The 22,722-nt window shown below is 46.1% G+C and overlaps 2 protein-coding genes and 1 long non-coding RNA gene across 4 annotated transcripts; 2 read left to right on the top strand and 1 right to left on the bottom strand.

Moving 5' to 3' along the window:
- The first annotated feature begins 4,521 nt into the window (after positions 1 to 4,521).
- Positions 4,522 to 8,943, top strand: LOC124688154. 2 transcript variants are annotated; one of them, XM_047221869.1, is made up of 10 exons: positions 4,522 to 4,592; positions 5,175 to 5,310; positions 5,786 to 5,972; positions 6,120 to 6,409; positions 6,489 to 6,638; positions 6,720 to 6,847; positions 6,937 to 7,034; positions 7,165 to 7,256; positions 7,687 to 7,823; positions 8,455 to 8,943. In XM_047221869.1, the coding sequence occupies exons 2-10, from the start codon at positions 5,206 to 5,208 to the stop codon at positions 8,519 to 8,521; spliced, it is 1,254 nt and encodes a 417-aa protein (XP_047077825.1). In that variant the 5' UTR covers positions 4,522 to 4,592; positions 5,175 to 5,205; the 3' UTR covers positions 8,522 to 8,943. The 2 variants fall into 2 exon arrangements, with proteins under 2 accessions (XP_047077825.1, XP_047077824.1); XM_047221868.1 differs by lacking the exon at positions 4,522 to 4,592 and adding an exon at positions 4,899 to 4,985.
- Positions 8,944 to 9,818: 875 nt separating this feature from the next.
- On the top strand, positions 9,819 to 10,915 carry LOC124692981. Its single transcript, XR_006999821.1, has 2 exons — positions 9,819 to 9,970; positions 10,327 to 10,915. It is a non-coding gene; the product is annotated as an uncharacterized LOC124692981 (long non-coding RNA).
- A 712-nt stretch (positions 10,916 to 11,627) lies between these two features.
- On the bottom strand, positions 11,628 to 17,631 carry LOC124692980 (heat shock 70 kDa protein 17). Its single transcript, XM_047226419.1, has 14 exons — positions 16,867 to 17,631; positions 16,424 to 16,656; positions 15,790 to 15,949; positions 15,216 to 15,461; positions 14,972 to 15,108; positions 14,346 to 14,679; positions 14,104 to 14,265; positions 13,725 to 13,799; positions 13,545 to 13,645; positions 13,407 to 13,476; positions 12,539 to 12,595; positions 12,380 to 12,441; positions 12,225 to 12,297; positions 11,628 to 12,139 (listed from the first exon to the last, which is right to left on the bottom strand). Exons 1-14 carry the CDS (start codon positions 17,623 to 17,625, stop codon positions 11,951 to 11,953), a joined length of 2,658 nt encoding a protein of 885 aa, XP_047082375.1. The 5' UTR covers positions 17,626 to 17,631; the 3' UTR covers positions 11,628 to 11,950.
- Between the last annotated feature and the right edge of the window lie 5,091 nt (positions 17,632 to 22,722).

The raw sequence follows: 22,722 nt of genomic DNA, 5'->3' as shown, positions 1-22,722 counted from the left end.
CGCTTCTTCAGCCAACTGTGCGTCAGCTTCTCTTGCATGATGCACCAACTCATTCATAGTAGTGTAACTGTGATGACGAACAATGCCTTTGATCGATATCATACTTCAAATCATGTAAGAAACGCTGCATTGTCATCTGAAGTGACTCACGGACACGGCCACGCTGCATAAGCATCTCCATCTCCATGAAGTATTCATCAACAGTCTTCACACCTTGTCTCAATAGGGTCAACTTATCATATATTGTACGCAAATAATTAGTGGGCACAAAACGAGCTTGCATAATGGCCTTCATCTCACGCCATGTACGAACTGACAGCTCGTTATCTTCTTGACGAGTATGTGTAACTCCATCCCACCAACGCAATGCATAGCCATCAAATTCTGAGGAAGCAAGTTTGACCTTCCTATCTTCAGTATAGTCATGTAAGCGCCATAACTTCTCAATCTTCAGCTCCCAAGTGTGGTATTCTTCAACATCAGCTCCTCCTTCAAACTTGGGTATGGAGAACTTGGGCTTACCCAAACCATCTTCTTCCTCAAACCCATGACCATGGCGTCCGAGTTCTGCGAATCCACGACCGCGGTTACCACGTCCAACACCACGACCAGGTGCTTCATCCTGATGATCAGGGTCTTCTGCTTCTTGTTGTTGTTGTTGTTGTTGTGTAAGATTGTCAACATCCAGTTGCAGAACTTGAAGACTGCGCTGGATATCCGTCATTTGATCTTTCATTGTAGTGACGGTCTCACTAGTAGCATCCAGCTTCTGGGAGATCCCTTGTACCGTCCCCCTAAGCTCATCATCCTGAGTGCGGAATTCACGTCGCATCTCATTACGAAGAGCTTCATATTCCCTCCATGTCATTATATCAGCGGAATTCTTGTTTTCCTGGTTAACAATTTTGGCATCACTAGTAGACATGGTTAGTAGGTTAGTGCACTAAATCAAAAGTATATATGGTGGTACTCTCACAACTCACTCAAAACTGATAAGACAAGGAAATCTTACCGCTCCAAAGTGAATTAGTATTGCTTACCACTTGTGGGGACAACTAGTGCACGAATGTAGCGAAGCGAATATCAAGGGTATAAGAACAAATCACACGGCAAAGCAGGATATATGTGGGGCTGTAGGTAGGCTACCTATTTGCACCAATAACGAGCTCTAGCGCTGACCGTAGAGAACCAATGATACTCACACAAGGCGATAAATGTGGCAATGCAACTATATGGATGAAAGGTTGCAATGCACTCGAGAGACACTAGCAAAGCTCAATGAAACAGGCACAAGATTGCTCAACTACAGGTGCAGAAAAGTAAACTAGGCCTTCACTTGATCTTACTAGCACTTCACACGTTTTCTTTTTTGATTTTCTTTTTGTAACACATGCAGCTATGTAGCTCATTTTGCTTCTTTTCTATTTATTTTTTATTTTATGACTCAACTCCTTGATAACACGGCCAACAGATAATGCAAAGCACCAAAACCCTAAGAGCAGCCTGTCGAGCGGTAAAACTAGTCTCTTCTGGGGAAGTTCCTAGTCACGTATGTCGAAAGGCTGTGGCTATGGTTTGGACAAACACACTATATGCTATGTGGACTCGGAGCAACAAAAACTGACTCTTGATGAAAGCGGAAACACAAACCCTAACAATACTAGATGGAAGAAAAAGATACACAAAAACAACTACGAAAAACAACTAAAACTCGAAATTAGTGCAATTTAAGGCGATGGCAAACCCTAACCCTAATATTTTTGGCTTTTTCTGGATAGGAAATACTCACAACTCAACTACGGGGTGGATTGTGGATGGCTTACCGAGGAAACGCTGAAATCTGATACCAAGATGATAAGGGGTGGCCCGATCTTCTCAGTAAGCGAGGTGGATGGTGATGAACACACGATGAACACAGTGGAGATAACTTGATGATAACTTGTATGATGCAACGAGATCTCTCGATTGGTCCCTGTCGCCAATGCAACAGCTTTTAATCCTGCAAGATATTCGCAACTCCACACACTTGCGCACGTAGACGCCGACCACGAAGTGGTAAGTTGCAACCGTCTAATTCCCAATGGAACAGGAGATCACACAAGACTTTCAGGGGTTCAAAACCAAATCGATGCAATATGGTGTAGAAATGCAATAGATTTGCAAAGCAATCAACTATGAACTAGGGTTTATCTTAAACGTGGTCTAAAGCTACTTTGGGGGCGTCCTGGGCACTTATATAGGAGTTCAGGACGACCTCAGGTCAAAAAAGTACGAAAATAACCGACCCAGAATAGATCTGGTCGAGACAGACTCGGACTCGGCCGGCCTGGGGACCGGTCGACCCGGTCTGGGACCGGCCGGTCCGGTTCAAACCGGGCCTGGCGTCGGGTGGTGACCGGACGATGGTTCCGGGCATACTGGATAGTGCCCGGCTGGCACAAGCGCCATGTCCGGTTTGGACCGGACGGATCCGGCCTGGCAGCCGGTCGGACCGGGCCTGGGACCGGGTGGTCCGGCGGCACGGCCGGTCGGACCGGGCCTGGCACCGGCCTGGACTGAATCTCCTCCTCTCGCGCATGCCTCCCGCTCTTCCTCGCGCGTCCATGGGATGTCTTCATGTCCAGCTCCATGTCCAGCTTCACGTCCAGCTTCTTGTCCAGCTGCTCCTCTCCTCCTCGTGCGATGCTTGGTTCCTCTTCATACCTGATCATACATAAGTAATACGACTTAGGCAGTATAAAGTTCTCATCGATCAAAGTATCATTTAGGAACAAGTTCACCTGTTGTTTAAGTAGCTTCGCACGAGCTCGTGTCATTGGTCCAATCCTGACTTCATTGGACTTGAGCTTCACATCAGGATCATCTTCAACTTGTAATGATGGAGGTAGTAGTGTGGTAGGGATGTCCTCATCACTAGGGGCCAAAATGAAAACTGTGTCGCGGCTTTGTTCCAATTGTCAGATCCGACTATGACGACCATTTTCAGGGTGATATCAGCCGACCTACGGCCAGCACTGCCCTAAGGGCATCTCCAACGCGGGTACACAAAACTTCCGCGTGCGTCCTTTTGGGTAAATACATGTCCCAACGCGCGGACCCAAATGCAAAACGTACGGCCCGCGAGGGTCCGGCACGACCCCAGCCGGCCTAAATTTGGGACCTCTTTGCGTGGTGACGGACGTGTTCGCGCGTCCGTCCTAGTCCGTTGTGTCCGCCCCCAACCCCACTTGGCAGTGTCTCTCCCTCCCACAGTACCACCTACCCATCTCTCTCCTCCGGCGTGGCATCCCAGCGTCGGCCTTCGGCGAGGCAAGGACGGCCACGCCCCGCCGCCGCGAGCACGAGCCGCGCCTCGCTGTCGTGAGCACCGGCCGCCCCTCGCACCGCCTCCGCGAGCACCAGCCGTCGCTAGTAGAAGCTGTCGCAAGCACGGGCCACGCCGGCCGCGCGAGCACGGGCCACGCCGGCCGCGCGAGCACGAGCCGCCACGAGCCACGCGTGAAGAGGCCGCCCGCGCCGCTGCAGAGTCGGACACGCCCCACCAAGACGCGAGCGGGCCGCCGCCGTCCCGTGCGTCGCCGCGCCATCTCACGCCGCCCCGCGCGCCAAGGCCTGCGTCGTGCCTCGCCGCGGGTGGGGCCTGCCGGAGCAGAGCTCGCCGGGGCTAAGGTCGACGCAGGCGGGGCCTGCCGGAGTAGAGCTCGCCGGGGCGTGGCGGATGGGGCGCTCGAGGAACGCTCGAGATGGAGCGGAGAGGGGGGAGCGAAGCGGCGGCCATCGCGGGTGTTGCTGTGCGCACATCCTTGGAGTTGGTCGCAGCTAGAGGCGGCCGGAGCCGGACCTGGGCGCGATCGCATGGTGGTTGACCGGCGAGCGTAGGGCGGGCGTGGCGCGGCTGGAGGCGTGTGACCGGCGAGCGTCAGGCGGCCTAGGCTTGGCGCAGCTGGAGGAGCTGGCCGCGGTGTGTATGGGCGCAGCCGACCGGTGCACGCTGCTGCTGCTTTGCTAGTTGGTGTTTTGCTGCTGCTTGCTAGCGCGCTGCTTGGCTGCTCTGCTAGTACTACTAGGGGAAGTCACATCGTGTTGGGGAACAGAATGTCGCGGACGTTTCATCCTATCCGCATGTGTAGAGGCCGACCTAAACCGCAAAAATGGACGTCCCAACGCGTCCGTTGCTAAGCTACTAAAAAGAACATCCAATAATTCAAAACCTAGCAGTTTTGTGCCCCAACCCAAACAAACTTGGGCTGATTACACTCACCCTCCCCAAGAAACTCCAAAGGCCCAACGGGCCTTCATTTCCCGACCCCGCGAGCTAGAGCTAGGCAGCGGCCTGCAGCTCGAGCGCACGGCCGAGGCGGCTCTCCGTCGGCGAGCAGGGCGTCCGGCCGGCAAGGAGAGGAAGGAGGCTGCAGGAAGCGCCCAGGTAACTGCGAGCTACGCGGAGCGCGGGGGTCAAGGGCGCGACCGCGTGCCCCCAAGCTGAATCGCGCGGCGGCGCCTCGGCGAGCCGGCGAGCGGGCGGAGGCCTGAAGGGGAGCAGAGCGCGGCGCTACTCGCAGAGGCACTCCGCAGGCAAAGCACCACAAGAGGTAGCTTCTTGGCTCCCTGCTTTGTGCCCCAACCCAAACAAATTTGGGCTGATTACACTCACCCTCCCCAGAAACTCCAAAGGCCCAACGGGCCTTCATTTCCCGACCCCGCGGCACCTTGGAGCTAGAGCTAGGCAGCGGCCTGCAGCTCGAGCGCACGGCCGAGGCGGCTCTCCGTCGGCGGGCAGGGGTCCGGCCGGCAAGGAGAGGAACGGGGCTGCAGGAAGCGCCCGGGAAACTGCGAGCTACGCGGAGCCCGGGGGTCGAGGGCGCGACCGCGTGTCCTGTGAGCTGAATCGCGCGGCGGCGCCCTCGGCGGAGGCCTGAAGGGGAATAGCGCGCGGCGCTATTGGCAGAGGCACTCCGGCAGGCAGCACCACGCATCCGCGAGAGGTAGCTCCTTGGCTCCCTGCTTCCGTCCCTGCAAGATAGACTTAAGCCCACACCTGCTGCCCCTGGCTGTTCACTTCAGCTGTTCTGTGCTATGTGCAAACTTGCCTCATTTGTCCAAGTGTATTCGCGTAATTGTACTCCTAATTTCGCTAGCTGTTTAGCAGCATTCATGTGTGCATTTTGGTCCAGGGCATCGGTGCCTCCGGATCTTTGCTACGGCATGGACATGGAAGGATTCGGTGATCATCATCAGAGCACATGCCCTCAGTCTCAGCAACACCCTGACCATGTCTCTGATTCTGCTGAGGACCCGATATCTGATGAGGTGCTGCTGCCCCTACTGATGCTGAGCTGTATTAAGCTTTGCTTTCTTTTTGCGAAAGAACTTTTATTCCATTAATTTCTGTTGTTTGCTTGGCCCACAAATTGCGCAAACATTGTTGCTGGTCATGTGCTGGTGTGAAAGGAACTGTTCCAAATTCCATATTGGTTTGGACCCTGAACCACTCCATTAGATGCACATACTACAACTGCTGCTTCTTTCTTAAGATGTTAAAACTCGACCAATAGGCACTAGCAGTCTAGCACCATGGCTTCTAATCCCCACGGACGCTAGGCAACGAATGCTGGTGGATTGGGCGTACACTCCTGCCTCTAGACAATTGACTGAAGCTCAGTCCTCCCTCTTCAACTGTTGCTAGCAAATGTACCTGACATCTTTATCAATATTACAATTTCTGGCCTGTTCATATGAAATGCTTGCTGAGCTTGTGGATTTTTCTTCTATTGTATATCAACAGGACGTTCTTGCACCAACAAGGCTCTCATTGTCTAGTGCTACTTCAAAAAGAAGAGAGAATGATAACAGAATGGCGGACCATGCTAGATCTGCCGTCTGGGATGAAGTTCTGGAAGAAGCTGATGAGCTAGCCCATGTGCATAAAGATCTTCGCAGTGTCTCATTTCTATCTGGTGGAACAAGCAAAAGTACACCACTGCATCTCCTGCTATACGTATTATACAGATTCTGTTCCTTTTTTATGAATGGAGGACTTTGATACGTGAATGTTTCCTTGCACAACTTTTCCTGGTGGAGATCCTATAAGAATCGTTCTCTTTTCACCACTGATGCAGGGAATAAATTTGACAACAAGCCCAGGTTCTCAATACGTGGATCTGGTTTTGTTGCATCAAATGTAAAGAGTGGAAACTTGGACGATGGTGAGCAAGAAGTATCATCAGGAATGCCACCAGCTAAAGCCTTGGAAACTATGATGGCTGAGCAGGTGGAAAATATCGATGAAGAAATTGAAGACTTGCCCTCAGATTTTGCCCATCCAACCAAGAATGAAAATATTTCAGTTGCTGAACTTCTTGAAGATCTACAAGATAGGAGTGGCTCTTCTGTTAGAACACCATTTCCGGTGTGTATTTTTTTTACTCTGCTTCCTTATTTGGAGTTCTTAGACAATAGTTAGCTTGTCTCTGAATATTTCACTGCAGTTTCATCAACACAGTAGAGCTACAGAAGGGAAGCCAAAAGTTCCTACTTCTGGGAATAAAACACTAGCACTTCTAGGTCAGAGTAACCTTGGCAAGGAAGAGGCCTCACAACATGTTATTGGTGAAACGTCTAGTGAAGATGAAGTGGAAGTATGTTGTTAACATACTAACAACTCTTATCAGTAATTGTTCAGTTGTTCAATTCATCATGATACTTCTATCCTGCAATAGGATACTGTTCAACACAACTTGGCTATGGTGACCAAATATGTGAAACGAAAAACTATGACTGACCTATTCCAAGAAGCTTTTAGCGCAACAGACATGGATGTTACTGCGCTGCCCATGAGATCAACTGGGTACAGTAATCCTGACAATTATTTGCCAATTGACAATTCAAATATCTCTGGATGTTCTGCTTATTTTCTTTTCTTATTTCTCTGTGCAGAGCTGGTTATTATGGAAGGATGCAACAGATTTTGCAGATGGAGAAAGATAGGCACGTTGAGTTCTCAAGACAGTGTAGCAAGGCGCCAGACTATTTAGGTGGTCCTTTGTATGTCATTGTGATAATTACGCTAGACTTGCTAGTAGAAGCAGTTGGTATTGGTACTAAAATTACCTCCATCAATGTGTCTCCATATATTGATGAAGTAGCGACTCTTTGTATTTCCAGGTAATTCAAAGGGACTTATTGTTCAAATTTTGTCAAGGTCCTTGGAAGGAAAACTAACAGTCTGCCTCTGCTTGTTGAAGGAAAAGAGTAATGTTCGTGTTTCATCTCAATCTTTCAAAACCTCTTATGTTCTTTCGTTGATTGATCATTTGTTAGCAGTATTCCTAGATCAAAATGTTGCTTTCCATACTCCAAAAAAGTAATAATTATTGTGCATGAAATGATACTCTTGCTGACCTGGCAACTATAGATATTATCCAGGAATATGTGCTGTATGCAGAAGTCATGCATGTTGTGTGCTTTGGCCACTCCTGAAATGTCCAACCATCTAGTGTTCAAACATTTAAGATGAAAATACTGTGCGGCCTTTAGAATTATATTCCTTTCTGTTTTTGAGCCCTCCCAAAACATTTCCTTTTGCCAGAGACAGGTTCTGACAAACAAACGTCATGCTATACTCAAATGCTATTTTTTCAGCATCTTGTGGCAGTGGTGTTATCATCATACTTGTGTTTCTTGCAGTTACCCATAACAAGCAAGGTCTCAACAGATTGTAGCATGGATGACAGCAGCAGTAAGAGGACCATTATATTCAGCCCAAAAATATGTGACAATGAGGATCTTGTAGCAGGAAACTTAATTCATATCTACCCACCATGGTATGCTTCTATTTCCATTTTTCTGTTTCAAGCGACATCCTGTTGTAGGCTTGTACCTATGATGGTATATTGGTTTTGCTCAGTAGGATTAAGATATTGTTTGAAAAAAGAAGACATCATGAATAAGAACTCACCGAGCATGGAAAATGTGGGGAAAACTTAAATGGCCTATTTGTTAATACTTCAAAAGATTGTAGTGTAGCGCTCAGGGATAAACTTCTCACCAACCCGTTAGTAACAACCCATGCTTCAGGCATTTTGCAGTATGTAATTTTGGTTTAGAACTTAGGTAGGGAAATTTGATCAGGTGCCGCAAGGCAGCAGCAGCTGCCTGCTCATTTTGGTTCAAAAAAATAGATACCTGGTCATTTAGGACCGCAGAACTTAGGGAACTTATCTAGGTGTTCAGAAAGTATGAAATATGGCTAAACGTCCGAGCATGTAACGTCCAAAAGAAAAATAAGGGGATTGATTTTCTCATGTATTGATACTTGCAGCTCTCCTTTTCCTTGAGAGACACCTGATACGAATAACTAGATCATTGCTGCACCTATATCTGCTTTTCTTACACATGCTTTGAATCCAAGCAACAGCAAAATCGAGAGATTTGACAACTTGGTTACCTCGGCAGGAAAGAGGTTAAAGTTAAAGAAGAGGAGGTGATTATTTGCACCTATTTTTCGCATCACGTGGCGTGAATGAGAGGGATGCCAAGTGACACGTGGACATTTGTGTATGTAATGGGGTTTGTGCACCTAGGGAATTTGCAGGGCGAAGAGATTGTGCAGTTCACTGCAGCAGCGGCAAGCATGTAATTCTCGTTTGTTGTTGTCTGAAATGGTATCAGTGTAGAATATATCAGGTCAAACAGTGTAAAATGTAGGGGTTACGAGGGAAGCCTGGAAGCATGATGGATTGAAGTCAGTCCGCTGTTATTTCTTTCACCGTTGTTCATAATGGTGTTAGGAAGATAAAAGATACAAAAGGGCAAAAAATATTGGAAATCCAGTTTTGATTTAGGGTGCGTATGGTCTACGCTGGTCATCATTAAAGTATATGTACTACTCCCTCCGTCCTGGGGAACTTGTTGGACGCTATGTACAAATGTCATTTTGCAAAATACTAGGAGGTAACAACCTCCAATTTTCATGGAAGCAATGGAGCTGGCCAAGAGAAGCAAACTGTTCTAGGAAGCAAAATTAAGTTGTAGAAAATAGATTTTCAACTCTTGGAAACAAGAGTTTAATATGCCACGATTATTCCAGAAAATAACGAGGGTATTTTTCCAAAAAGGAGGCTTCCAGTGCTGAAAAACAATGCTTCCCTGTTATAAAACTATGGTATATTGGTTTTGCTCAGTATGGATGTATTTAAACTAAAATATGTCTAGATACACGAAAATTCAATGGCAACTAATATGAGTTGGAGAGAGTAATTGATTTTTCTTATACTAACTCCATCCCACGAAGTTATCTGAGATTTATCAAAATTTAAATGTATATATACACTATCTACCATGTAGACACATCTACTCCGTAAAAAAATTTCAATACTCACGCAAATTTAATGAGACGGAGGAAGTAAAAAGCTATTGTTTTGGATAAACCGGACGCATGCAAGATGTTTCCTGGAATCACGGGAAGGAATCGCGGAAAGAACGAAGCGGAGGCTGGTTGAAATTCGTACGACCAAGCTGCTTCCAATCCTACGGCCAAGCACAGGGCCAATCGGAAGCAGAAATCAGCATCTGATTCCGAGGGAAAAGCTGATTATCATCAGGCGTACGTCCGCCTCCGTCGCTCGACACGCAGGCTCACTCCCCACCGGCTCCTTTATTCGGTTATTCCATCGTCTTCTTCCCCATGTGCACCTCCATGTCCCCGAATCCACTCCTTTCTTATCCAAATCCTACGCGATATGCTCCCACAATGCTCAGCTGCTGCTCATATAACTCGCGGCCACGCCCCGCCGGCACTCTCCACCAGCATACGCCAAATCAACAAGTGCAGTCCCACGGGAGCGTCTCTCTCCGCCGTTGCTTCAAGGCTGACGGCGGAGCGGCAACCGGGTACCGCCGATGCTACGTAGGCATAACTAAGCTTGTGTGACGAGTCATACGGCTGATAGCGAGCAAAACATTTCTTACCGTGAGTTATTTTCCATTCATCGGAACTGTTGTGTTATTAAATTATTATGCTACCTCTTGGGTATACAGTTTGTTTGTTGTTTTCCTCATACTTTGGGGTGATCACCTATGTCATTTCACACATTGAACTAGATGATATAGTTGTTGAAGCTCAGATGATAATAAGTTTCTCATCCTCTCAAATCGATCGATCTTGCTGCTAATTTCATATTTTATTTGATAATATCTATTTTTAATAAAAAAATGTTTGGATATCATCTGCTAGATTAGTATATGTACAGTCATTTTAAGTAGCCTTTCTTATTCGTGTTTTCTTCACTCTAGTATTCACATTGTTTATATCTATGATTGGTCTAGGGTTTCGACTTAACATCCATTTGCAAGTCCAGTCCTCCGATAAGAAAGCGGTGACCATATATCAAGGAACTGGAACTCAAGATGCAACATAATGTATGTTGCCTTTTAAGCCCTCCATTTTAAGAACTCAGAGCATAGTTACAACACGTATGATGCAACATAAATTTTGTTGCAATTTGAGTTCCAGTTCTTGATGTGGTCACCTCCCTTTCTCTGAGAGGACTTAATTTACAAATGGATGTTGAGTTGAAATGCTACACTAGTTATAGATGTAAAGAATGAATACTAGAGTGAACAAAATAAGTATAAAAAGGCTAGTTGAAATGATTTTTGCAAAGACAAATCTAGCAGATGATAAACAATCAGTTTTTCATTAAAATAGATGTTATCAATAAAATATGAAATTACCAGCACGATCAGTCGATTTGAGAGGATGAGAAACTTGTTATGGTCTAACCTTCAACAACTATATCATTCAGTTCACTACGTGAAATGGCACAGGTGATCACCACAAAGTGTGAGAGCAAAGCAACAAACAAACTATATAATTCAAGAGCTAGCATCATTTAATAATACAACTTCTGAGGAATGGAAAATAGCTCGCTGTAACAAATGTTTTGCCCAATTATTGGCTGGATGACTTGTCACACGAGCGCAGCTATGCTTGACGTCATTCCAGGCCACAGCACAACTGACACCGCCTTCGTCTTGTCCTGACGACCAAAAGAAGGCGCTCTTGAAATTCCTTTGCTTGAGCCTCTTCGCCATCCATATACAACCAATCCTGCACCTGCACAGCTAGAACTCGCATGAATAACTAGATCATTGCACCAAAATTTGCTTATTTTTTCTAATGATTTTGATCCATGTAACATCAGAATCAAGAAATTTGACAACTTGGTTACATTGGCACTAAAGAGGTTAAAGTAAAAGACGATGAGGTGACTATTTGCACCTGCTTTTCGCATCACGCAGCTTTAATGAGAGGGGTGCCTCTGACGCTACCTTGCCGCTTGCTGACATATACGTTCGGAAAAGTAGACTACCATGCTCACGCTAACTGTGGACTTTAAGCTGTGAAGATTGAGCAATTAACTGCGTCGGCTGCAAGCATGTAATTCCAATTTGTTGGTTAGAGTGGACAACATCAGCTGAAACAGTGTAAATGTACATTGCTACAGTCAAAGCCTGGACGCAGGATGAATTGAAGTCCTTTGTTTATTTCCTTCACCGTAGTTCATAACGGTGTTAGGAAGACGAAAAGATACAAAAGGCAACAAAAAAAAAGGAAACAGTGATACTTATGTGAAACTCCCTGTAGCTACTGTAAAAAGATATGAGTTCAATACAACAATGCAACTACACAGTTGGGTCCTGAAGTCCCGATAACTAAGCCCTTCGAGGCACTATCTTAACAAAATGCCATAAGAACACAATACTGCTATACAGTGGATTTATATCAAATTCTTCACGACCATATAGCATTAGTCTGCCTTCAGTTCCTACACAACCTCTTTCGGCCGTCAAACAAAACTGTGGTGACAAACTGTATTCTCGGAGTATATGGAGCAGTACCTCCCAAACCAGCTCTCTAAGGGATTCTCAAAAGGTCGACTTCTAATAATCACAACTCGTCATGAGATTCTGGTTCTGAATCGTTAGTCTTTTCCGGCGCAGGCTCTGACTCCAATGGCTTGTCACTGGATTCAGACTCAGAGGCAGGTTGTTTCTCCTTGCTAGCAGACTCTTCTTCCTTTGGAGGTTTCTTCTCAACCTTGGGCTTTGGTTTTGGAATCCTATTGACGCTAGAGACCTGCACGCCAATTGAGTTCCCATCATATTTCAAAGTCAAAATAAAGTTGTGAAGTTTGCTAGAATGCTAAGTATAAAATTCTAACCTTATCTTGTAGGCCCAAAACTTTCTGATAGACCTCTTCAGATGTGAAGGCAGGTGAGCTGTAGACAGGGGTACTGCAGTATACTCACTGGGAGTTAGCCGGCCGTGTGCAAGGTAATTAGAACTTGGGAAATGATTTGGTTTTAAAAGGCTTACCTTTTCTGCAGGGCTTCCTTCTCCTCCAACCAAGTCTTCAGTTTATCTGCTTCACTCACGACCTAGATCCAGAGATAGCATCACACAACCAATTAAATGAGAACTGCACATAGTCGGCGAAATGAGTTACTCAGAAATTTCACTGATCTCAATGGTTACCTCATCTATTCTCTTTTTAGGAAGCCATGGTTTGCTTGTCTCCCAGTTCTTAACAATCTTTAGAAAAAAAAAATACAAATGAGAATACTGTAACACAGCAACCATTTAGTAAATGGTACAACATCTAGTACTACCTCTGTCCATCAAAGGATGTCGAAAATTTGTCTAAATTTGGATGTATCTAGACATTCTTTAGTGTATAGATACATCTGAATTTGAACAAATCTTCAACATCCTTTTATGGACGGAGGGAGTACAATTTTTACTACTCCCTCCGGTCCATAGTAAGTGTCGGGGTTTTACTTCAAATTTGGACTAAATTGAACTAAAGCTCTGACACTTATTTATGGATCGGAGGGAGTACTTGGCAGTGCTATAATGCAGATAAATAAAAATATGCAGGTGTAACTCGTGGATTCTGAATTCAAGAATGTCCAGACTAAGATTTTTCACAATGAGAACCCACAAACATAAAGAATGACCATAGATAAATAAAAATATGCAGGTGTAACTCGTGGATTTTGAATTCAAGAACGTCCAGACTAAGATTTTCACAATGAGAACCCACAAACATAAAGAATGACCATAGATAGGTGATTGTTCAACATGATGAAGTTAAGTTTGTCAGTGACAAGGTAGAGGATGAACCATGCTAGGAGGTTGCGTTCATTACACAACACTTCTGCCAGTAATGGCCTTTCCCAAAAGAATGTGCAATTGCACTATGCTTCTCTGCTCAAATGGTGAGTTGCATTCTCTTTTCATACAAGCATAATTTAGGTGCAGAGTGAAGCTTCTTGATTCATATATTGTGTCAAGATAAGATTACTATAGTTAGAAAAACCAACATTGTGTCTCCGCGTGATACCTTTTGTAGCTCATTAAGATACAATCGAGCACTTCCGCAAGCTGCAGGTCGGGCTTTTAACTCACTCAATCTGTATAATCAAGAAAGGAACAATCTCAGTCACTGTGTTATGAACATAACTTGATAAGAAGTAATTACCTGAAAAGAATTGGGTCACCCATGGCCTTAAGCTGATCAAGGCGCTCTTGAAATTCTTTTGCTTGAGCCTCTTCGCCATCCATATACAACCAATCCTGCACCTGCACTTGCCAACAAGAGCTTCAGCATAAGACATCCTAGACAAATGATACATATAACAAGATTCATTCTTTCACTGACCTCACTGAGTTTCTCTGCAAAAGATTCCCTCTCCTGTTCAGTTGAGACAGTCAACATGTCCGTGTTTTCTTCCAACTGTGATGTAGTCAAAAAACAAATAAGGTGCAGCACATAAACAATAGTAACTGTGCTATTTGTATATTATCAGTAATCTGTATTTGCCAAATTATATAGATACAATGCACAGTACAGTATGCCACGAACATTGACAGATTTGTATATCTTATGGAGAAACAACAGTCATCATACAATTTTCTGAGATCCAAGCTAAGTGCAAAATGACTCAGATCTATGTTCACATCACAACAAGCTACAAAAATATCTTTACATTCACTTTGCAATGTGTAACAATAAAGACAGGACAAGAAGAAAATATAACCTTTTCCTTCATAGAGTATATGTAAGACTCTAAGTTATTTTTCAGTTCAGCAGTTTTCCTCCTTTCAGCATCCTTCTTATTAAGTACCTCTAACCTACTTTTTGCTTCAGCATACAACTCTTTTGAAAGAATCGATCCAGGACCAGCCGTCGTTTCAATGACCTATTTTTGAAACAGGTAAACAAACAGTTAAACCATGTCTGTCAATAGTAGCATCAAATTACCAACCGAGTATAGTTTACCTTCAATGGAACCCTGAACGTTCTTTTCTTTAGCACCTTCTCTGTAATAGTATCTTGCGCATTACTTTCATCATTCGTACTGCTCAAATTATCTGCATCACTTCCTGAGCTCAAATCCTCCTTACTATCTTTTGCACTATCAGATGTTCCTGATTCAGAAGACAAAGTCTGATCCGTGGCATTACTCTCCAGAGTCAAGTTCTTCTTCGGAACTTCAACCCATTCAGTTATCTCAATCACTGCTTCTGCCCTATCGAGAGAAATAATTCCACTTCTACTCAAAGAAAAATGTAGATTTGCTTTGATAGGTGCAGACAAATTGCGGCTTCCATACCTGCTTGAAAAATGCACATGGTTAAATTGATGCACTGAAACAAAACAGGTGGTGAATACATGCAATACAACGGCAATGGAAAGTATCACTTAATTTGTGATGTCCTCGAGCATATGTTTTTAAATGGAATGAGTTCTAATGACATGACCATATGTCTTACAACCTCATAGGTAGACTATTCACGAAAATATTGATTCACATTTTCAGTCTGTTCAACTGGACTATGCACAGGGCCTGAGAGTTGACACTTGATAAAATGCACAGAAATAACATAGGCATTATGCTCGCTTACTTTTCACTCGCATCTGTCAGGCCTGATATGGAATACTCCGCAAACTTATGTGATGAAACACCTGGGGGCAGTTCAGAAGCTTTGTCGTAGCTGAGAGAGACATCGAAGTCCTTAGTATGTCTGATGGACCTGAACAACTGTAGACAGCAAACAATAACAAGCTTGTTCAGATTTTTTTTTTCCAAACAGGCAGGTTTATCGGCAAGTAGAAGTAAAAGCGAAAGGTTGGCTAATTCTTTTTAACCTTTATTGGCATTTTCTTCATCCTCGGCACAAGTACTTGGTCGATACTTTCATCTTTGACATAATCTAGGCCAGCTATTTCAAACACGAAACCGTAAGTAGAACCATCAATCATGCCCAACTTGCGGTTCAGCTTAATTCCATCACTTAAGTTAGCAGCATGCAGGGAGGCACCAAGAACAATTGCTTCATCTGCATCAAGGTGCTTATCCAGATCGCTCCTTCCCAGGAATTCCTGCAGTTTAGCCTGGAACAGGAGAATACAGCTGAAACTGGTAAATAATACAAACACTGGGATTCAAAATACTAATATAAGAATAAATGATACGAATAGATAACACATGTAACTCTATTTCATAAGTAAAGGGAGTCCTCCGTATAGCTAACAGCAGTTCACAAACCCCTCTGAGGGTGAGGGCAAATATGAGAAAAGAAATAAAGAGAAGCGGGCAATCCAGCACACATGCACCACTACAAAGTTCAAGAGATTCAACAGTGCAACAGTCCTGCATTACTCATTACAGACCCTCAATGCCAGGTTAAACATAAGTTTTGAATGAAAGCTAAATAATCACCTGCAGTTTTGGTACCCTAGTAGCTCCTCCTATCAGCTCTACAGCATAGATGTCATCAATTTTCATGCCAGAGTGCTTGAGCACATCTTTAATTGGAGTAAGGGCCTGCTCCCATAGATCTTCACAAAGCTCTTCAAATTTTTCACGTGTTATTGTGCTCCTGTAACAAATAGCACGTAGGTGAACATGTACAGCCTTGAATTTTTTTTCTAATCATGAGTAAAGATTACATGTTCGCTCTGTACAAGTGGAAAATGAAAAGCTGAAAGCCTGAGCTGGGGAAGGAGATCAACCATTGTATAACAATGTGTAATACCAAACTTTGCTTTGCTACTCTTAACAAATGTTCTTCAATGCATATATGCACTTCAAAGGGGAGAGATAACATCGACTTGAATCCATCAAAGGTCAGATCATTTGACTAGTATGAAATATGAGGGCATGTCAATCTGTCATACATGCTTCTCGAGAGATAGTATGTTTACTTACATGCAAGACTTGCCAAACTAAAATGTGCATTTTATAAAACAAAGTTCATGTGCTCAGAATTGATTCAACTCGGCACATAGGATGGGACAGCGAATCTGACAATGTTTCACAAATGGAATGGTTATGCACGTGAAGAAAGACGCACCTGAAATCGATATCATTGTACAGAGATTCAACTGAGATCGGAGCAGCAGTATTTGCACTAAGAATTTCTTTGGTGCGCTTAACTTGCTTCTTCAACTTAGCCATTGCCTTGGGAGACTGGCGGATGTCAGCCCCGTTACCAAGCTGCTTATTGAATTGATCGGCGAAGTAGTTCACTAGACGCATTTCCATTTCGAGGCCTCCGAGTTTGGAGTTCCATCTGACATCCTTAACCTGCAGGGGGGAATTATAAGCTAAAAGTATCAGCAGTAGTTTAAGAACTAGCTACCGGTGAAAGATAGCACAGGTAAATTTTCAGCCTTTTTCAGATCTACTGCGTGAGAAGGCAGAAATAGCAGATTTTGTTTCAGGGATCTTGTACAGAGCAGGCATGTGAAAGAAACATAATTGAACGGATGAAGAGCCGGAGGAGGAGAATCGGACCTGGAACTGGTTGACAGACACCGTCTTCCCGAACTCCTTGGCGCTGTAGGACGAGTAGTAGACGAGGGCGGCGTAGGTGCTGCCAGAGCCCATGTCGTAGAATACAACATGCCTCGACTCGTTGGAGAAGTCCTTGTCGATCCCGTACTGCAGCGCGGCGCCGGCGTGCTCGTTGACGAGGGTGAGCACGTTGAAGCCCGCGAGCTGCGCGGCCTGCGTGAGGGCGCGGCGCTCGGCCTGCCCGAAGTAGGGCGGCACGGCGACGACGGCGTCGCGCACGGGGAGGCCGACGTGCGCGTCGGCGATCCCGGACGCGTAGTGGAGCACCATGGCGACGACCTCCTCGGCGGAGTAGGCCTGGCCGTCGTCGGCGCGGACGGCGGCGGCGCCGCGGGGGTCCTCGACGAGGTCGTAGGGGAGGAAGAGGGAGGCGGCGAGGGCAGTGGCGTAGGGGAAGGGCTTGGCGAGGAGGTCGCGCATGCGGGAGAAGACCTTGGCCGGGTGGCGCGCCGTGATGCCGGCGGCTTCCTCGCCGGCCAGGCGGTTGCCGTCGGCGAGCGCGGCCAGGGCGGGGGACTTGCGCTTGGACATCTCGTTGGTGGCGACGGCGATGGGGGCCCGGCCTGGCGCGAGGTGCACGGCGGCGACTTTGAGCCACTCGGAGCCCAGGTCGATGCTCGCCACCGCGGCGCGCGCCGGCGCCGGCGGCGCGGCGACGGCCAGCGCGAGGAGGGCGAGCAGGAGGAGACGCGGCGCCATGGGGGCGGCTAGTGGGATGGCATGTAGGGTTTGGAGATCTGGAGTGGGGGCTAGTGCGGATGGGGAGCACGCGGCGGAGGAGGAGCGGAGCACGGGGAAGGATCTCGACGGGGACGGAGGGAGGAGGCCGTGCGTGCTATATTGTGGTTTTTTTTTCTCCTGTTAATGGGGGATTTTACGTATGGATCCCTGTATCTATATCTGGTTTTGTAATACAGCCTTGGTGTTGTGGTGAATTCTGCCACTGCGGAGTGTTTGAGAAATATGAAATATTACTGGGTTGTTGTGTAAATCTGTTAGAAGTTGAACGAAGCAGGAACGGCGAGGGATTGAGTCACCTGTCCAATGAAAGGGCGCCGCGTGGAAAAGCGTCCACGTGGCCCGCCCTGGTGGGCGTGGTGCGTTGGAAGCGTGAACCAGGTGAGACGAAACAGAAACAGACCATGGGGCCAACGCAAGCAGTCTCGCCGTAGCCACTACGCACTACTATACCACTAGCCGGCACTGACGACATAAAGGAATCGCCACGAGACGTCACTTTGTATGGAATGTCAACAGTCAACCAAAAATATTACAGTAGAGTATTATTCTTCTGCAACAATCCGGCCCTTCCTTGTCACGAGGAAAAACCCTCATTATGATGCAACGGGTAAATTCTCATCAATTTTTTATCAAAATATGCTGCACCGCCGAAGCCTCGGCGCGCTCCCGATCTTAGGGACGGTTGGATCCACCTATGTTTGCAATGATGAGAAATTTTCGAGGAGCCACGCGAATTGCCAGGTAAACATAGCAAAATTAAGAAGCAGTTCAATTAAGTTGTTATGTGTGATCCTAAATTCTCATGTATACTTTATTTTGGTATTTCCAATGGTTACCAGAAATGCTAGATTTAGGCTGCATTCCACTTATATCGCTAAATTTAGTTATACCCTTCGTCGTCGGTCATGCCTTCATAGTCGCACGTAGCAGATGCCTCGCCCTAGTCCTACGGCTGGTCGGCTTCTACGGCCTATCCCTTTGTCATTGCCTCCGCTCTCGTTGAGGACATCGCACCCAAAGGGGTGCATGTTTTCATACCCAATAGACCACCGGCGTTTGGTCATCATCTTCACATGGGTAGTAGTGTAGCTTTAGGTGTGTGGATGACGAGGTGTTGGTTGGTATGCATATGTGGATGGCGTTTGCTCGTAGGAGTTGGGCACCAAAATGGTGCCGCTTCGACGTTGGATGAGTATGCCACGGTAGAGATGACCGTTGTATGATCTCGGATCAATCATGGAAACCATCGACGAGGTTGGATCCGATGCCTATTCGGCACAGACCCAATCTGGCAAGGCTTGAATGTATTCAAAATTTTGGGGTGCATTTGGATTTCAGATCCACTTGGAGGTAACAGGAGCCTGAATGTATTCAATTCAGCTTGTAAGCTGGCACAGAAGTTGGGTCCCCAAATGTCAGACCATATGACATGCTCATCCCTATTTGTGTGATGATCTTGATTGATTGACGAAAGGATTTAATTCATGCAACTCATCAAAAACTTGGGTCGACAGCGGGATATGAGAAGCATCAATTAGGTTCGACAAATCCAATATGCCCTTCACCAAGGCTAACTTGTTAATGGCAACAGAGTGGAATTGTGGCTTTTTCTCCATAGAAGATCTCGAGACCAATTGTCACTCCAAAAGAGGGTCGTCTTGCCGCTAGAGACCAAACAAGAGATGTTCCTCTTAAATTTAGAACAAAGCTTAGCAATGTCTTTCCACTAGAAGGCTAGAGATATTAGAGTCTTGAGGCGATGAATCTTTATAGGACCTCCAAATGAGTTGCACCCTGAGGGAGATGTTGTCTTTGTTAAACAACTTACGCAAAAATTGAGGGGAAGAGCTTCATTTGGGGTCAAAAGGTTGACCATGCCCAATCCTCCCTTTGATTTTGGCCTACATACAAGGTCCCAAGCCGCCACCGATTGGGTTCTGTTAGTTGCTAAATTTTCACCATAAGCAGGTTCTTCTCGATTTATCGACAACTTCGATGATTGCATTTACAAGTTTAAGGGTGTAGATGTAGAAAGTGGGGGGGCTAAGAATGTCCTTGGTCACCGTCGTTCTACCATTTCGGGGGAGGAAATAGGCAATGGATGTGATTCTATTACTGATGTGGACGTGGAGGGGGCCAAAATCTCAGATGCGAGTGTAAGGGTATATTGTCCCTATGTGTTGTTTTGGTAATTAAGTGACAACCCCTATGGACTAATGTTTTTATTGAGTTTATATGAAGGAATATTCCGTAGGTACTATTGTATTCCATGTGTTGGATTCAAGTATGGATGATGTCGTTGCCTATTCGACGGTACCTCAGAGGAGGGATCCTCACGAGGGGGAGAAGAAGTAGGGGCCATAGGGCGGAGTGCACTCGGGACGGTGGTACGCGATTTACCCAGCTTCGGAACACCTGCACGAGGACAGGGCCTACTGCTGCTTGTTGATACGTCTCCGACGTATCGATAATTTCTTATGTTCCATGCCACATTATTGATGATATCTACATGTTTTATGCACACTTTATGTCATATTCGTGCATTTTCTGGAACTAACCTATTAACAAGATGCCGAAGTGCCGATTGCTTTGTTCTCGCTGTTTTTGGTTTCGAAATCCTAGTAACGAAATATTCTCGGAATCGGACGAAATCAACGCCCGGGTTCCTATTTTGCCCGGAAGCATCCGGAACACCCGAGAACCGCCGGAGAGGGGGCACAGGGCCACCAAACCCTAGGCCGGCGCGGCCAAGGGGGCCTGCCCCCTATAGTGTGGCCACCCCGTCGGCCCTCCTCGCGCCGTCTCTTCGCCTATTTAAAGCCTCCGTCGCGAAAACCCTGAGACGTTCGACGAAACCCACAGAAACCTTCCAGAGCCGCCACCATCGCGAAGCCAAGATCTGGGGGACAGGAGTCTCTGTTCCGGCACGCCGCCGGAACGGGGAAGTGCCCCCGAAAGGCTTCTCCATCGACACCGCTGCCATCACCACCGCCATCTTCATCACCACTGTTGCTCCCATGAGGAGGGAGTAGTTCTCCATCGAGGCTCGGGGCTGTACCGGTAGCTATGTGGTTCATCTCTCTCCTATGTACTTCAATACAATAATCTCATGAGCTGCCTTACATGATTGAGATTCATATGATGATGCTTGTAATCTAGATGTCGTTATGCTAGTCAAGTGAATTTTACTCATGTGATCTCCGGAGACTCCTTGTCCCACGTGTGTAAAGGTGACAGTGTGTGCACCGTGTGGGTCTCTTAGGCTATATTTCACGAATACTTATTCACCGTTATGAATGGCATAGTGAAGTGCTTATTTATATCTCTTTATGATTGCAATGTGTTTTGTATCACAATTTATCTATGTGCTACTCTAGCAATGTTATTAAAGTAGTTTTATTCCTCCCGCACGGTGTAATGGTGACGAGTGTGTGCATCCGTGTTAGTACTTGGTTTATGCTATGATTATGATCTCTTGTAGATTATGAAGTTAACTATTGCTATGATAGTATTGATGTGTATTATTCCTCCTACATAGCATGAAGGTGACGAGTGTGCATGCTATGTTAGTACTTGGTTTAGTCGAATTGATCTTTCATGCACTCTAAGGTTATTTAAATATGAACATTGAATTGTGGAGCTTGTTAACTCCGGCATTGAGGGTTCGTGTAATCCTACGCAATGTGTTCATCATCCAACAAGAGTGTAGAGTATGCATTTATCTATTCCGTTATGTGATCAATGTTGAGAGTGTCCACTAGTGAAAGTCTAATCCCTAGGCCTTGTTCCTAAATATCGCTATCGCTGCTTGTTTACTGTTTTACTGCGTTACTACTGCTGCAATACTACCACCATCAACTACACGCCAGCAAGCTATTTTCTGGCACCGTTGTTACTGCTCATACTTATTCATACCACCTGTATTTCACTATCTCTTCGCCGAACTAGTATACCTATTAGGTGTGTTGGGGACACAAGAGACTTCTTGCTTTGTGGTTGCAGGGTTGCATGAGAGGGATATCTTTGACCTCTTCCTCCCTGAGTTCGATAAACCTTGGGTGATCCACTTAAGGGAAACTTGCTGCTGTTCTACAAACCTCTGCTCTTGGAGGCCCAACACTGTCTACAGGAAAAGGAGGGGGCGTAGACATCACTTGTATGGAATTATCTGGGCGCTTTCGCGTTGTTACAATGAGTTGTGGTTATCCCTCTAGGGCTCCCAGGATCCGGCATATAAAGACGCACGGATCTAGGGTTTACATGGAGAGTCCTAGCCGGATTACAGATCTGCCTAACTACGGTACAATGTCTTGCCGTGTACGTCAAGGATCCAGCCTTCCATCTATGTCGTACCGGATCCGGGTCCCTACTGGGCCTTCATGGATCCGGGTTCCTCCAAAGGTCGGTCGGATCCGGCTCCCTGCTCCTGGGCCGGACATCTTCCGTCAAGATCAAATGCAACTGGGCCGCCCGATGGGCCACATGCCTCATCACCATCTGTGGGTCACCCGGGCTTGCTGGATCTAGGCACTGTCGATGGTACACCCATGAAGTATACCCACAACAGTAGCCCACAGAGTTCTCCGAGTTCTCCGATTTTTTTTTATCAAAATAGGCTGCACCGCCGAAGCCTCGGCGCGCTCCCAAGCTTAGGGACGGTTGGATCAACCTATGTTTGCAATGATGCGAAATTTTCGAGGAACCACGCGGATTGTAAGGTAAACATAGCAAAATTAAGAAGCAGTTCAATTAAGTTGTTATGTGTGATCCTGAAATCCCATGTATAGTTTATTTTGGTATTTCCAATGGTTACTAGAAATGATAGATTTAGGCTGCATTCCGCTTATATCGCTGAATTTAGTTATACCCTTCATCATCGGTCATGCCTTCATAGTCGAACGTAGCAAATGCCTCGCCCTAGTCCTACAGTCGGTCGGCTTCTACGACCTATCCCTTTGTCATTGCCTCCGCTCTCGTTGAGGACATCGCACCCAAAGGGGGTGCATGCCTTCATACCCAATAGACCACCGGCATTTGGTCATCATCTTCACATGG

The sequence above is a fragment of the Lolium rigidum genome, chromosome 2 (assembly GCF_022539505.1).
Source record: "Lolium rigidum isolate FL_2022 chromosome 2, APGP_CSIRO_Lrig_0.1, whole genome shotgun sequence".
NCBI classification, from domain to species: domain Eukaryota; kingdom Viridiplantae; phylum Streptophyta; class Magnoliopsida; order Poales; family Poaceae; genus Lolium; species Lolium rigidum.
The sequence above is the reverse complement of the archived record's forward strand: the minus strand, read 5'-3'. Positions and strand labels throughout refer to the sequence as shown.

What these genes read in the sequence shown, in the direction of transcription:
- LOC124688154 (XM_047221869.1), top strand. Translation starts at nt 5,206, where the DNA reads ATGGACATGGAAGGATTCGGTGATCATCATCAGAGCACATGCCCTCAG. An exon ending in CTAGTGAAGATGAAGTGGAA is followed by an intron (nt 6,639 to 6,719) that starts GTATGTTGTTAA and finishes ATCCTGCAATAG; the next exon opens with GATACTGTTCAACACAACTT. An exon ending in CTGCCCATGAGATCAACTGG is followed by an intron (nt 6,848 to 6,936) that starts GTACAGTAATCC and finishes TTCTCTGTGCAG; the next exon opens with AGCTGGTTATTATGGAAGGA.
- LOC124692980 (XM_047226419.1), bottom strand. Translation starts at nt 17,625, where the DNA reads ATGGCGCCGCGTCTCCTCCTGCTCGCCCTCCTCGCGCTGGCCGTCGCC. An exon ending in TGAAGAAAATGCCAATAAAG is followed by an intron (nt 15,109 to 15,215) that starts GTTAAAAAGAAT and finishes TGCTGTCTACAG; the next exon opens with TTGTTCAGGTCCATCAGACA. An exon ending in TATACTCTATGAAGGAAAAG is followed by an intron (nt 13,800 to 14,103) that starts GTTATATTTTCT and finishes ACTACATCACAG; the next exon opens with TTGGAAGAAAACACGGACAT.